The sequence below is a fragment of the Brachypodium distachyon genome, chromosome 1 (assembly GCF_000005505.3).
Source record: "Brachypodium distachyon strain Bd21 chromosome 1, Brachypodium_distachyon_v3.0, whole genome shotgun sequence".
NCBI classification, from domain to species: domain Eukaryota; kingdom Viridiplantae; phylum Streptophyta; class Magnoliopsida; order Poales; family Poaceae; genus Brachypodium; species Brachypodium distachyon.
This window is the reverse complement of record NC_016131.3, coordinates 52866059-52881488: the sequence shown is the minus strand read 5'-3', so window position 1 is coordinate 52881488 and position 15430 is coordinate 52866059. Positions and strand designations below refer to the sequence as shown.

Below are 15430 nucleotides of genomic sequence, written 5' to 3'. Positions count from 1 at the left end.
ATATGTGTCCTGTTAATTCCTAGAAATTATGATATTTTCCAACACATAGTGGCAGATCTGCTAGTTGGTTTAATTTGTTCATGTCAAACTATCCAATCCGTTCGTCCGAATAATTATCAATGAAATTTGAATAAAAAACATACATCATTGATATTGCATCATCATACAAATAAAATGCTACATGCTCATATGGCAGACTATCATCCTTTTTTGTTTTCAAGGACGCATGGTTAAGGAGTATCTAACCGAAGAGATTGCATAGTCTGCTGATTTCTGGTGCAGTTCCAAGTCGCCAGTTAATTACATCTACAAAATTGTGCCTGCAGGATACCCCGGTTGAACTATAAGTGGTTGTCGTTTAATTTTGGGTTGCTCGTCTAGATGCATACATGATTTTTGTTAAAAGAAAGTGCATACTTCCTTTGTCCAACAAAGGATGTCTTAACTTTGACTAAATTTGAATGCATCTATACACTAAGTTATGTCTAGATACATCCAAATTTTGACAAATTTTAGACATCTTTTGTTGGACGGAGAAAGTACATGATTTTTGTTTTAAAAAAGTGTACCTGGCTTGTTTTATCGATACCGATATCTGGCCACAAGCATGTGTCTCGTCATGTTGGTATTGTCAATCGAATTTGTTGGTGGATGGGATGATTTCCTGTCGATGTCCAATCATGTATTCACCCAGACTTCATCAAGCTCACACACATGTTATATATGTTGTTTTCACCTCGTCGATCCCCGGATTGGGAAAATTTGAGACCTAACCTTCTCAGTGCAACAAATTTTCTAACAAGGATTTTGAGCTTTTTCACATGTTAGAGAGTTTTTAGTCCAGTTCTTTTTCTAACAAGGATTTTTGCGCACATGGTTGGGTGAGTTGCAAGTCACCAGTTAATCACATCTACAAAGTCACGCCTGCAGGATTCCCCGATTAAGCTACAAGTGGTTGTCGTTTAATTTTGGGTTGCTCGTCTAGATGCATACATGATTTTTGTTAAGGAAAAAGTGTAGCTGGCTTGTTTTACCGATACCGATATCTGGTCACAAGCATATGTCTCGTCATGTTGGTATTGCCAATCGAATTTGTGGATGAATGGGATGATTATGTCGATGTCCAAATCATGTATTTGCCCGACTTCATTCAAGCTCACACACATGTTATATACGTTGCTTTCGCCTCGTCGGGCCCAACAACCACTACTGGAGATCTCGTGGATTGGGAAAATTTGAGACCTAACCTTCTCGGTGAAACTAGGTTAACATGTTAGAGAATTTTTAGTCCAGTTAACAAGGATTTTGCGCACACGGTTGGGTAAGTTGTGCATATCACGAATAATGGAAAAATACGAGAATGACACGATTAGCATGGATTACATATGTATTATTCTCACAAGGGTGAAATCACAGTCGTGTCACAAATAATAACCATCATCAAACTAATCAATGATAAATAAATACACAAGCTAATTAATTAATTAATTTCATCATCATCGTCACCACCGTGGTACGTACGTGAGCTAACTAAGCCAGCTAGCAGTTGTTAACCTTGGCGTCGTCGGCGTCGCGGAAGTACCTCTTCCAGAACCAGTGCTTGCGCCAGACCCTGTCGACCATCTCGTCGATGGGCACGCCCTTGGTCTCCGGCAGCAGCGTGAGCACGAAGGCCCCCATTACGACGATGCAGATGCCGAAGAAGAAGAAGATGAATGCCCGCATGGTGCACATCATGGTGAGGAACGCCTGCGCGATGACGAACGTGAACAACATGTTTGAGCTGACGGCGAAGGAGAAGCCCGCCGTGCGCGTCTCCAGCGGGAACGTCTCCGACGGGATGAGCCAGCCCAGCGGCCCCCACGACCACGCGAAGCTCGACACGTAGACGCAGATGAGCACCACCGTCGCCAGCGCCCACCCGTGGCTCGGGCTGTTGCTCGCCTTCACGTGCACCCACATTATCCCCCCCACCGCCACCTGAGATAGAATCCATATTGTCCAATTCAATTCATTACTAGTTCCGATCAGTATGTATATATCTATGTTTATTTACATGTATATATATGTGTACCTGGGCGATGAGCATTTGGACGCAGGCCTCGAGGAGCAGCTTGCGGCGGCCGATCTTGTCGACGAGCACGATGGAGACGAGCGTGGACAGGACATTCACCCCGCCGGTCACGACGGCAGAGAGCAGGGACGCGTTGCTGGCGAAGCCCATGGTCTGGAACAGCACGGGCGCGTAGAACATGATGGCGTTGATCCCCGTGAACTGCTGGAACACCTGCATCACAATCGCGATCACCAGCGGCGGCCGGCTCTCCCTCCGCCGGAGCCTCCGGAACGGCTTCTCCTCCTCGCACATCTTCGCCGCGGTCTCGCACGCCAGAGAAATCTCCTCAAACTCCTCGTCCACTTCCTTGGTCCCCCGGATCCGCTCCAGCATGGCGCGGCCGGCCTCCTTCTGCCCGCGCTCCACGAGGCTCGTGGGCGTCTCCGTGATCACCAGCGAGCCCAGGAACAACACGGCCGCCGGGCCCGCGGCGCCGCCGAGCGAGTAGCGCCAGCCCATGGGGTGGACGGTGGAGGTCAGGTAGTTGACGATCTGGGCCACGAGGATCCCGATGGTGACGTTGAGCTGGAAGAGGATGTTGAGCGCGCCGCGGATGTGGGCCGGCGCGATCTCGGAGAGGAACAAGGGCGCGGCCTGGTTGCCGAAGCCCACGCCCACGCCCAGGCAGATCCGGCCCACGATGAGCATCGCCAGGTTGGACGCCCCCGCGCAGAGGCCCGTCCCGGCCAGGAAGAAGACGGACGCGGCCTGCATGGTCCGCTTGCGCCCGAACCGGGTGCACACCATGGACGCGCCGAAGCTGGCCGTGAGCGCCGCCAGGTAGAGGGACGACGTGAAGAGCTGGAGACGCTGGTCGTCGAACTTGCAGTAGTTGTTCTCCTTGGCACGGTGCTTCCGCGCGTACACCGACGGGAAGAACTCGATCAGGAAGTCGTCCATGGCCGTCACACCACCTGGATGAAATATAACAATCGAATCATATTAATTCCAACACACAATCTGATTGAAAAAACTCGTGACATCAGATCGAAGAACACAGATGATTTTTTACCTGAGATGCCGATGTCGTAGCCGAACATGAGGCCGCAGGTGGCGGCGATGATGCCGCAGATCCAGACGTACCACGTGATCTTGCCCTTGAATTCACGCCGGCCGGACTTGCCGTCGGCGGCGATCGAAAAACCTCCGGCCATTATCGATCTCGATATCGATATCAGGGTTCAGCAGGAAAAGCTAGTAAGACGTACGTGTGTTTGAGTGGATATAATAAGGAAAGTGAGCGGATATATGCAGATAAGTAGAGGTAGATGTGTATATATAAGGGATGCGGGTGGATAAGAGAGGATAATAGTAGGCCGGATCGGTGAGGGTTTGAATTACAACTGATATCCGATAACTACTGGGTCAAGATCCCCGCGTATTTTGCAACGTAAACCGCGTGTTGCCGCGCTCAGGAATCAAGATGCATGCACGCCATGCAAATCCGAAGTTAAAAAATACGGGTAGACCGTACATACGGAGAATCCTCGTTTTAGGCTTAGTACAGGAGTAAAAGCCTGCTGTCCGGAAGAAAAGTACCATAACAGGCCGGCCCAGGATTTTCCCTATGTCATTTGGATGTAAGATATTGGAGATTGAATTGGGCTGGAATACCAATTCATCTACGAATCTGAATTGAACTGGAATACCAATTCTAGTGTGTTTCTCAAAAAAATTTAAAAAATCTAGTGTTTGCACGATCAGATCAAAACCAACAAACACTAGTAGAAGCATGCAGCATTGTGCAGATGTGCCCGTTGCAGCTGAACTTGACGCCAAGCCACACGCTACAAGAAGTTCAGCATTGTATGAATTGGGAGCCGAGGTAACAAATTGAGCAGGCCATCGCCCTACACCAGCAGGAAATTACCGTGAATCAGCAGGCCCCTGATGGAAGCACGCTGACTCTTCCCCACCAGTTTAGCAATACAACGTACTAAAGCTGATGGGCCTGAAGTCCCTAATCTCGAGCACGTCAGTCTTCTTAGGGGGTACAATGCTTTGTTCATCATCTGAATGGAACCTTATGCACACTACAGAGAAAACAAACTGCATCCAGCTTATTTATGTCACTGATAACTTAGCACAATGATTGTCGCAAATCGTCAGTTCATCCTAAGCCTAGCACAAGCACATACCCCACAGACGAAATGCTTGGATTAAAAGCTCATATGGGAATACAAGTATACAACAAAAACTAAACAGAAGCCCAACATTTAGCACAGAACATACAGAAACAACACATTTCACTGCTTCTCTTCTACAGATCACAACCTAGGATTCCCAGCATATCATCAAACTCCCCAAGCGTGCTTCTCCAAAATGCATCCTTGCCTTGTTTGGCTTCAAACCTACCCACGGTAAGGACTTGGAATTACATAAACAGGAAAGTGCTCATCATTTTGAAAACTGGCCAAGATTATCTGGTACCTGAAAGTTGCTCATTCTGAAAGAGGCTTGCGAACCACAAAGAAGTACATCGGCGTGAATATTTCCTTCCTGTAGGTATTGCCCGTGTTACATTCAGATATATAGTATTTAACATGAGGGGGCATAAAAAAGAAAACCAGCGAAGGTGACGAGGAGCTCCAGAAGTTCCATTCTGTTTCATGACTTACTTGCCACCTTCAACAAGACCTTCCGCAGCCTTCTCTAGGAAACTAGAGACCCTCTGACTACCTTGTGGAGCAAGACCAATGTATTCTAATGCCTTGACCTGAACAATATCACCAAGAGAATCATAATGTCAAGTTCATTATCTCATGTGAACAAAGCTTGAAATCATGATTGAACCACTTTGGCTACCATGGCTTACTGCATTGGAAGTTTAACTCTCCCCTAGTTATTATCTATACCTCGTTATGGATTAGGAACTAAATTTTATTGAATTGAAGCAGTCTGATGTTTTCCAGGAATGGCATTGCCGATAATAGGCAAGCCATATATAAATGTTACCAAATGTCAAGAGTTCAAGATCAAAGCCTAGTTGCAAGAGGTGAAACTCAAATTTTTGAAATTATTATCCATATAATTATTATCTTCTACAAATAGTAAATCCATATTATACTATTCCTCGTATTAGTTAAGAGTCCAATTTTGCTCTAGTTGCAAGAGGTGAAACTCAAAATTTTCCTGTTTGTGTCTAATTCAATACAAAATTACTGGCATGATACCTCTCATGATAAAAAACCACAGAACAGGATTCTAATAAAAAAAAAAGGTTTGTAGGAATGGTTTAGAAATTGTCAGCCTATAGTCCTAGTCCTTCATAAGACAGAGATAATAATTTCATTTGATTGTGCAGAATGAAATGATAGAAAGAATAGAAAAAAGTCGAGTATTCATTGTCTCACCATATTGCGAGTAATTAATCGTCCCACGGTAGTCAAACGGAAGCTGCTCAATGAAAATCGACTTGGATCCAAGGGCAAGTACCAAGGCAATGGAGAATCTTCAGCTAGATCCTTATCCCAAATAACCTTCATTAAGACAAAAATATTATCTCCATTAGGGACCCAATGAAACTCCATGAAATTGAAAAGAAATAAATATTTGCAGCACTTTCCTATTCCAGAAGTGGATTCCTCTCAGAAAATCCTAGAAGCACATGACTAAACAAAAAAAGACGGAAATAATAATATCTTACCTCAAACCCAGCATCTTTAACAGCTTGAAGACACTGCCTAGTACTTCGGATATCTGGCAGGCCATTTCCAAGCTCGATTTCATCCTTAATCCTCTTGTGGGTTGCATTGTTTGGATCATAGTGATCAGTTATGCACCACTCATATACGGCAAAAAACTGACCAGGTTTCAATACACGGTAGATCTCCTTATAGCAGCCAACCTGTGCAACAAAAAGATCAATTCACTTTTGCATTGCTAGAAGGTACTAAAAGAGAAGGCAATTCTAATACATAAATGACAGAGGTCATACCGGATCAGGTGCATGGCATGTTGCCTCAATAGCATAAACAGCGTCGAAAGTGTTATCGGAGAATGGCATCTTCATGAAGTCTGCCTGTATTCCGATCAATACGTAGGAAATGAAAACTGTCATTTAATTTCAAAAAGCCACAAGCATATAACTTTTTTTACACAGTCAACATTTGTCTTCATCCAATATACAGATTCTTTATTAAAAGCACCACTCCGCCATCCTCCTAGCACTTTTTGGAACTGTGGGCAAAGCAAATGCAAAGATTTCTTGGACAAGGAATAATAGGACCCGAGCGAGTGTTAGCTCGGTATCTAGAGTGCACAATCGGTCGTCAGGATATGGGCCAGTGGGCCAAGTGACATGGGAAAAGGTTGGGCTTCTCGGCAGAAATTAAGGAATACTGAGGCTTTGGCCCAGGGAGCGTATGGGGTAACAGTGACAAATACTGGACCTCGGTTACGTTTCAGGATTACATTTTGGGCCGTCCAGGGACGAATTAAAAAATGGGACAGGTCTGATATGGGCTTTGCATTGATGGTGGTTTAGGGTGAATAAAATATGCTCACCTCAGGCACCTTGCATTGAAGATGCTTGGCCCCTGTAGGTGAGCATATTTTATTCGTTCCAAGAAGGCTTCATCTCACCCCCTCAAAAAAAGAAAAAAAATGCTCTCAAAAAAAAAAAAAGGCTTCATCTCACTCCAACCGACCTCTCCCGTCGTAGACACCAGGCGGCGGCGGCGCTGTTTGCCTGTTCCTCCGGCGGGGATAACTCTTCCCGGGACAGATCTGGTACGGCACTTGAAGCTCAAATCCGGAGCGCTGGCTCTGCAATCCATTCCCGTGTGGCGAGGGGGATTTTTTGCTGTGGTTGTGTGGTGGTGGTCAGTGTCTCGGCGGCTCTGCACCTAGAACGCGGCGACCATGGGAAGATCATTGACGGAGGCGTCTGGCGACGACGAAGGATGTGCCATGTAAGTCGTCCCCCACCTTCGCCTAAGCTGTTTTGATTGTATTGGATTGGCTTTCTCTCCCCCTCTGTTCCTGTAGTAGCGGGGTACCTTTGACGATGATCATCTGATATGCTTGCAGCGTTCCGGGCTTTTCGAACGACGGTGTGCTGATAGATCCAAGCGTCATTCTCGCTTCTGGCAGCGCAGACCAGCCATCGGAGGAGGTATTTATGGAGGAGGCGGCTCACGATGAGGCTGGCAGGGAGGATGTCGACGCACCTATGCAGGAGGGGCTGATGAAGATCAACTCTGAAGGATGGACGCACAGGTTTGAAAATAGTTTATGGAGCAACGACAGCGCTCAAATCAGTCGGAGGTAGTGCTGCGAGCTTAGAATCATCATGAAAAGCTGGTTAATAACCTGTTAATTTTTCTTTCTGCCGAACGTAGTATAATATGAGGTTCGTGGGACGATTAGGAATGATGTTGTTTATTCAGAGTCTGAGGCCTGCTAATTGGTTTTTATTTCCTTTCAGGGTTCGGACTGGTGCGGCCCCTGAAGAAAGGGAACTGAACCATGAACTAACGAGTGCCCTTGAGAATTCGATTAAGAACTATGCGGAAAGAAAGAGTGACATCGTAGTGAATCCGGCGGTAGGGACGTCATTCGACTGTTTGGACGACGCATACAACTTCTACAACCTGTATTCCTGGGAGGTTGGGTTTAGCATTCGGTATGCTAAATGCAGGCTAAACGTCCACCGGGAGAAGTGCATGCAGGAAATCGTGTGTGCTTGTGCGGTAAATTAGATCTGACCTTCCATTTTGCTACGCATATATTTGGGAAAATGTTATTTCTGTTATTCAGTTATATCTATTCAGTTATTTCTGACCTTCCAAAATGTCCTGATATGATTTAGTGGCATGTTATGGCTGTAGGGGAAGCCGTTGACGGAAAACAGCCGGTCTGCTAGATGTGGGTGCCCAGCTCTCATTAGATTACTTCGATCAGAAGACAAAGGATGGTACATCTGTGAGCATAGAGACAAACACAACCATCCCCTGTCAAAAACTTGTGGTGAAAAGCCGTGCTGGAAGTATACCTGGGCATGGGTGGCCCGGCCTGAAGCCCGACGTCCCGGGCCGGGCTTGGGCCTCCCTTTTCAGTCCCAAGCCCGGCCCGAAATGACTAAAAAAGGTATTTTTAGGGAAAATAGGTATAAAAAATCAAATATTTATTCCAAAAATAATTATTTTAATGCTTAAATGGCCTATTTTCGGTGTTTCGGGCCGGGCTCGACTCGGGCTTCAGGTTCGGGCTTTTATGAAGCCCGGCCCGGGGTTTGCCCAGGTATAGCTGGAAGTCCCATAAGCACATCTATAGGTACACGAAGCAACTGGTGAAGCAAGTCCCATCAGCCTTGGTAAGGTTTACAGCATAATTGGTAGTTTCTTTGGGAGCATGGATCGTATACCATTCACGAAGATGTCTTTGAAGACTCTTTGTGGAAAGATAAGCCAGGAGCAGTCAGATAATGACGCGGTGAAAACACTGGATGTCTTTAGCAAGATGCTGGAGGCGGACCCCAATTTCAAGTATACAGTGCAGGTCGACGACGACAGACGGATTAAGACTCTAATGTGGACGTCGGGCAAGTGCATGGACCAGTACATATGATTCGGAGATGTACTGACATTTGATACGACGTACAGGACCAATCTGTATGACATGCCATTTGGTCTATTCATGGCTGTGAACAACCACTTCCAAAGCATTATTTTGGGTGGAGTTCTCATGAGGGATGAGAGAGTGGAGAGCTCTAAATGGGTGTTCGCAGAGTTCATGCGGATGATAGGTGGGAAGGACCGGCACCCACAAACAATACTCACAGGTTCTTCCTCTAGAAAAACTCCCCAAGTGCCATATTGCCCACATGGCATGGCCAGTTGGTGTGGTCTTTTTTTTTCTTGATTAGATTATGTCCGCATCATGGGCCAATTTGTGTGACCTGTCGGCGATCCCATCAACATATCATAACGGGTGATTGTTGTTTGCAGATCAGGCTAGATCAATGGAACTTGCAATAGCCGAAGTGTTCCCCAACACGAAGCACCGTTGGTGCAAGTGGCACGTGTTGAAAAAAGCAAAAGAGTCGCTAGGGGCTTTGTATGGCAAGAAGAGTGAATTCAGAGCTGAATTCCACAAGCTGGTGAACCTTATGTGTATGGAGGAGGAATTTGAGAGCTGCTGGGCGGAGATGTTGGAGAAATATGGTTTGCAGAAGCAGCCGTTTCTTACTCAGATTTATGAGGTTCGTCGCAAATGGGCGAAATCTTATTTCAGGAACATCTCTTGTGCCAAGATAACAAGCACTCAACGAAGCGAGAGCGCCAGCCATGTTCTGAAGACTTACATGCCTCCTGGATGCCCAATGCATATATTTGTGAAGCAACACGAGAAGCTGCAATTCGACATAGACTCGGAGGAGAGCTACTAGGAAAAAAGGACAGCCCTGGTAAGTGACGTATTCAAGCTATTTTTTATTACATTATGAAGCCGCTATTTGTGGGTTAGATGTAATGAAACATATGTGTTGTGTTTTGATTTCACATGCCATTATGCTCAAGTACTATTTGTTAGTTCGTGATACTACAAATGTTCAAAAATAAAACAGAATGGTGTGGTCCTGAAGGCTAATCTGCCGATTGAGGTGCATGCGGGTAAGGTATATACCAGAACTATGTTAGAGCAATTTGGACACTCTCTATCTGAGTATGGTCAGTACATGCTAGAGGAAATAGAGCCGAGGAAGTCGTACATCGCTAGACATACCAGGCATGTATTCAGGGAAAAATGGTGCAAGACAATATACCGTCTCCAGGTAGATGAAGATAAGGGGGAGTACAAATGTGAGTGTGGCTCGTTTGAGCATTCCGGGATGCCCTGCTGTCACCAAATAAAGGTATGTTCTCTTCTGATATCCGTTTGATAAAAATAGTACTTTGAAATAAAAGGAAGGCTGGTCATAATATGTTCTGTTGAGCTGCTAGTCCCAAAGGGAACTGACGGGATGGTTGCTGGTGTATTTGTTTTTTCAGGTGCTGCTGCATCTGGGGCACATGGAAATACCTAGCAGTTTGGTTCTGAAAAGATGGACAAGGGATGCAGGGGACATTTTGCCACCACATCTCCGCAGCTACCAGAAAGATCAAGGGCGTCACTCAAATTTGTCGCTTACTGCATTCGAGATCGTCAGGATGGGTGATTCGAATCCTGCTGCTTATGAACTGGCAATGGAACTCATGGTTGATGTGAATACCAGGTTGGAGCCTCTTTGTGCAACTCCGGACGGTCTTGGTGTCCACGAGAGAGGGCAGGCGGAATTAACAAGGGAAAATGCGGAGGTCGGGGTTAGGGACGATTTAACAGGGGTCGCGCCGACTCGCCAGGAATTGGACAGGAAACAGCAACAACCCCAGGAACGGGCGAAGCGTGCAAGTCAGGAATGAATGCTCAAAATGGAAGCGGGGTAACGATGACAAGCAAGAAAAGACCTGTTGGGTGACCAAGCAATGGAAGGGAAAAAGCGCCGTACGAGGAAGTCAGCAAGAGGAGCAGGTTCTGTTCAGTTTGCCGTTTATCTGGACACAAGAGCACGACCTGTCCGCACCAGAGTGATATCCCGAAGGTTCCTAGGCGTCAGCCGAAGTGCTCAAACTGTGGCGGTACAGGTCATCAGAAGAACAACTGCGGAAACCCCAAGATTTTGCTTGGCTGAGTCTCTCTTTCATTCAGACTGGTCATCATTGGAGGATAGAAAATAGTGTGGATCATATCCAGCGTCAGAAAACGTAATGTAGCGAGGTGTGTTTCCTTTGGACATGTGATTTAACTTGTAGTGGATTCCGAATGGATGACAATGTATTAAGTTGATTGAAAACGTAATGTAGGGAGGTGTGTTTAAGCTGCTGGTTCGTGAGAACTGAATAAGTTGTAGTTTGTGGTCGGTATGATGCTATTTTTGTGTCTTATCAGTCTCAGCAAGGGGGATTCTGTTTTGTGGAATGTTTCGAAATCTCTGTTTGAATTGTGAAATTGGTACCATAATCGTAGCACAATTGTTGACCCGCGTTGAGCCTAGTATTATTGTCTATTAATTGAAGATGGTGGCATGGCATGGCATGGCACTGTGGACCTATACAACTTTGTACTAAATTCAAGAGACTTATTATGGATGGGAGGGGGTAGTTGACTAGGACAATCAGTTGAGGAGAGAGTATTAAAAAAATTAAACAGCAGATTCTGAGGGATCGAAATGCTAACAAAAATAGATATACATTACGGGACGCGTTTGATGCATATAATTGTAAAAATAAATTGTTCAATAAAGAAGAAACGAATTTGTAATAAGTTAGGGGCATACGGAAAAAATTATCATTTGTGGCAAGAAGATATATGATCATGAATACTGGATGGGCTGGAAAGAATACGCGGAGGTGGAGCCTGCGGCAGGGGATCCCGAGCTTCCTTTCGCGGCCAAGATAACGAGCTAGATGTCGCACGGGTTCTAAAAGGAATTTTCGAGATTTCTTTGCTTACTAAGGAGGGGGGAAGAACAGGAAACTAGGCAAAAAGCTGAACCCAAAATAAATGTGATCTAGTGGGTAGGCCAATAATACCTTGACAAAATCACAAGTTCCACTAAGTCCTGCCAACCGATTGAGCTCCTGAATACAAAAATGTCAATATTAGTATTCAGTTAATTACTGATAAGTGTAACACTTCAAGATGCACATTGAACTGAAGTCCTTAACCACCGATCATCAGCAAAATGAATGAAATTAATTGTGGGAGTGTTGAATCACCTTCCCCCTAGTTATCTGATAGTCGTTGTTGTTCAAACCGGTAACTGAGGTCGAGCTGCAGAGAACGATTGTCAGGTTAGTAATTTCTGGCTGCAAGTACAATGTAATGATATTATGACAAAGCCAATAATATTTTATTTAAAATTACCGAGACATGCGATTTATACATCTTCAATTATTTAAAAACAGAGAAAAGAATTATATTATTTATTTATATGGTTGAGAGATTGACTACCTTGTTTTAAGAGTGAATGGATCAAGGCTTATACCAAAAAATATTTGTAGTGCTCGGTAAATTATCAGGCTCTGTTTTTTATCTTTTCCCAAAGAAGAAGCACATTATAGCTTAGTTGAAAATGTAAATAGAGAAGCAGCTCTGTCTCCCCGAAATCATATCACCACAACTTTATAATTTAAGAAATACAAACATTGATCATTTCTGATGCATTAGTCGTGCATATGAAAAAGACTAATCTGAATGCGTCCCAATTCATGAGAATGAAGAGAGGGGCCCCTGGAATCAAACCTGAATCTGGCAATTTCTCTTAATGGTCCGCCTATTCCGCAGCCCACGTCCAAAACCTATGCAAAGAAGTGAAGAAAACAGTATCTGGTTATTATATGCTTCCTTGTCATGTCATGTTGTACTCCCTCCGGCCTATTTTTGTAGGGGTCTTAGATTTTACTCCAGTAACAAGGCAGTCTACGGAGGCAGCACAGGAGGAAAGAAAACAGGGGTAGTTTAGGCACCGTACAGCTGGAAAAAGTTGTACGCCTACAAAAGCTGGACAACACCATACAAATAAAACGCCTACTAAAAGAGGATGGAGGGAGTAGCAAGAGCTGCGAAAAACTTTAAAGCATTCTGGCTTTGGTTATTTGTTCTTCATAAGAAGTAAGAATGCTGACCTTCATTCCTGGTTTTAACTCGAGCTGTAAGGCCAGAAAGTGCTCATGTCTTTTGATGCTTTCTCTTAATGATTCTCCATTCCATCTGAAATTTCAAGGACCTTTGGTATCACATTCAGTGATAACTTAGATTACTTCATTTGTTTTTTTTTCTTGGAACATTTTTTGTGAAAAATGAAAGGTCAGCTATTTGTTCTTTCAACAAGAGAGTGTTCACCTGTGAGCAAAATGGAAGGATTCACCCCAGCCATACTCATAGAAGCTAGTAGCAAGATCATAATATTTATTGACCTGATAAGACATCGTAGTGTCAGGTGCTGGTATTCAAATCCTAGTGGGCCATGATCATGGGCCATCATACGATATAGCACAGTAAACATATGTCAGCATTCTCAATTGTAACATTAAACATCTCGTTCTTGCACAAACACAAATTGCGCATTCGATATGTAGCCACAAATGATATGTATCCACAAAGATTGCAAGGCAGAACCTAGAAGTTGCAGTTGTATTTGTAACTTTAACCATCTTTCCCATTACTGACTATACGAGAAATATTGAGGCATTAAGTCATCTTTTGAAGAACATAGATCTTTAATGATATCATGTAAGCAGAGTTGCAAGCTAACAAATTTGTTTTAAATACGCTGAAGCTAACTACAAAATTACCAGATTTCATGGAGAAATAAATGAATAATCACTGCTGACAGATAACTTAAGTAGGGATGCATCAAATTTATAGAAATATTTTCCCAAACTGTCTTCCATATAGGATAATTATTACCATATCAGTGTAGTTGGATTTCCTTGCTTCCTCCTTCCCTCCATAATATCCATGATATTTCTCGTACCTTGTGGCATAATTTTGTCCAAATTAATTGTAAAACAAGGAAAATAATGGCAGGAGATACATTTTTATTCAAGAGAATAAGCATACATAAACACTCTCAGGAATGAAGATGCTAATCAACAAGATTACACTCAGCAGATTCTACAGTGCGTCAGTGCTAAGGAGAAACTGAATATTTTGATGGCCCTCTGAATAGTGTGTATATCGAAAGGACCGGTTTAACAGGACACGTTTCCTAGGTACAGTGGTAGGTACAGTCTTAAATGACCAGTTGGATGCCTTGTACTAGCACACAAAGGGGGCAGAAATCGATATGCACGTTTAATCAACCAAAATAGTACCACCGATTGTGAAATCTAAGCTAACAATCACATCAAGAACATGTCCAGAACTGGTAACTCAAAAGGATAGTATTCTTATCAGAAGGGATGCCAAGAATTTTCTGGGTGCAGATTGCAAAGGCAAACTGATGACAGTCGTCATCCGGAAAGGAAAAGGATGGAATACGGTTGTTCTGTCAGATCAACTCATTGGAGCTACAGCTCTATGGCTCTGAACGACATTATTGACATGGAAATCCGAAAACAAGCGAGCCAAATCTTTTATTTCTATTTAATTTAGGCTCACAACTGCAGATACGATTTGAACAACACAAAGAATGCATGGAATTGTAAAAATGACTTGCATCGGGTCAACTCCCTTGCCGCCTTATTTATTCCTTAATACCATCGAGCCCTGCGGGATATTAAAAACAAAAATCTGTACTTCTGGATCACGCAATTGGCATGGAGATACGTACTCATCGACAGCCGATTTGACTTCTTCCTTGGTGATCTTCCCGCCAAGGCCAGATGCGAGATCCAGGGCTCCCGTCTTCGACATCGTGAAGTCCGCCGCTGCGCACAAAGTTACAGTCAGTCAGTAACTTCGGGAGAACGTCCACCCAATAGGGCTTAACGAACGGGCGAACTGAGCGGCGACCTCTCAGGGCGAGGCCCCCAAATCTGTGTTTAGTTAGTTAGGAGAATTAGCGGAGGGAAAAAAAATCTGCCGGCAATCACGCAGCAGGGCCACGCATGGAGGAAAAACAGCAATCTCGCGGCTGTTCGATCGCAATTCCTGGGGACGGCCCTGCAACTAGAGGAGGAGGAACAAGGATTCGAGCAAGACAGAGAATCCTTACCGATGGGAGGGGAGATGCCAGACGGAAGGAGGAGGGAGGAGGGTGCCTTAGGGGAGGACCGAGCTGAACTGCTGAAGTGGGAAGAAGACGCGGAGGAAGAAGGCGGGGCTGGGAATCTGGGATATGACACGGGAGGGAGCCGGCTGCCAGTCCAGCTGAGCCGCCTGGTGCACAAGTGTGCCGACTGCCGACGCCGAGAAAGAAGACAAAAGGCTCCATTTCGATATTCGGATTCGGATTTTATTACTTTGTGATCTGTGATGCACTGGATGCCCCAATTTCCTGATCCAATCGTGCTTGTCCATTTCTAAATGCACGAGGCTCCGTTTATTTTTAGGACGCGCAACAAACGCTAGACTTCTGAAAATATTACACAGGAGACACACAAGATGCCCGTGGCCTATTTGAGAACTGCATACCCATGCGCTGTTCAAAAAATATATATAGGAACTGCATACGCATGCATGAGTATGCAATAAGCCCTCACTTGGTAGTTTTTTTTTTGCCGAACCTCTTCGAGAGGGCAGGGGTCATGCAGTGCGTTAAAGAAGAATAGAATGGTTCTATTTATAAGGAAAACCGAGCCGAAAACCGAACAACGTGACCGACCTGGC

The 15430-nt window shown here is 44.7% G+C and overlaps 3 protein-coding genes across 7 annotated transcripts; 1 reads left to right on the top strand and 2 right to left on the bottom strand.

The window, feature by feature from the left end:
• Positions 1-1369: 1369 nt before the first annotated feature.
• Positions 1370-3355, bottom strand: LOC100834529 (sugar transport protein 8). The gene is made up of 3 exons (XM_003557351.4): positions 3129-3355; positions 2075-3030; positions 1370-1980 (listed from the first exon to the last, which is right to left on the bottom strand). The coding sequence occupies exons 1-3, from the start codon at positions 3268-3270 to the stop codon at positions 1540-1542; spliced, it is 1539 nt and encodes a 512-aa protein (XP_003557399.1). The 5' UTR covers positions 3271-3355; the 3' UTR covers positions 1370-1539.
• Positions 3356-4154: 799 nt separating this feature from the next.
• LOC100834229 (cycloartenol-C-24-methyltransferase 1) lies at positions 4155-15025 on the bottom strand. 2 transcript variants are annotated; one of them, XM_010229936.3, is made up of 14 exons: positions 14817-15025; positions 14433-14637; positions 13568-13634; positions 13001-13074; positions 12784-12868; positions 12401-12456; positions 11875-11929; positions 11689-11736; positions 6054-6137; positions 5763-5963; positions 5470-5595; positions 4735-4832; positions 4547-4615; positions 4155-4467 (listed from the first exon to the last, which is right to left on the bottom strand). In XM_010229936.3, exons 2-13 carry the CDS (start codon positions 14513-14515, stop codon positions 4558-4560), a joined length of 1035 nt encoding a protein of 344 aa, XP_010228238.1. In that variant the 5' UTR covers positions 14516-14637; positions 14817-15025; the 3' UTR covers positions 4155-4467; positions 4547-4557. The 2 variants fall into 2 exon arrangements, with proteins under 2 accessions (XP_010228238.1, XP_014752873.1); XM_014897387.2 differs by having other exon boundaries at positions 14433-14529; positions 14817-15024.
• LOC106865883 (protein FAR1-RELATED SEQUENCE 7-like) lies at positions 6622-11074 on the top strand. 4 transcript variants are annotated; one of them, XM_024456949.1, is made up of 8 exons: positions 6622-7029; positions 7148-7384; positions 7545-7809; positions 7948-8206; positions 9067-9524; positions 9684-9729; positions 9802-9971; positions 10108-11074. In XM_024456949.1, exons 1-5 carry the CDS (start codon positions 6980-6982, stop codon positions 9504-9506), a joined length of 1251 nt encoding a protein of 416 aa, XP_024312717.1. In that variant the 5' UTR covers positions 6622-6979; the 3' UTR covers positions 9507-9524; positions 9684-9729; positions 9802-9971; positions 10108-11074. The 4 variants fall into 4 exon arrangements, with proteins under 4 accessions (XP_024312717.1, XP_024312718.1, XP_024312715.1 ...); XM_024456950.1 differs by having other exon boundaries at positions 7148-7336; positions 9684-9971; XM_024456947.1 differs by having other exon boundaries at positions 9684-9971.
• Positions 15026-15430: the final 405 nt, after the last annotated feature.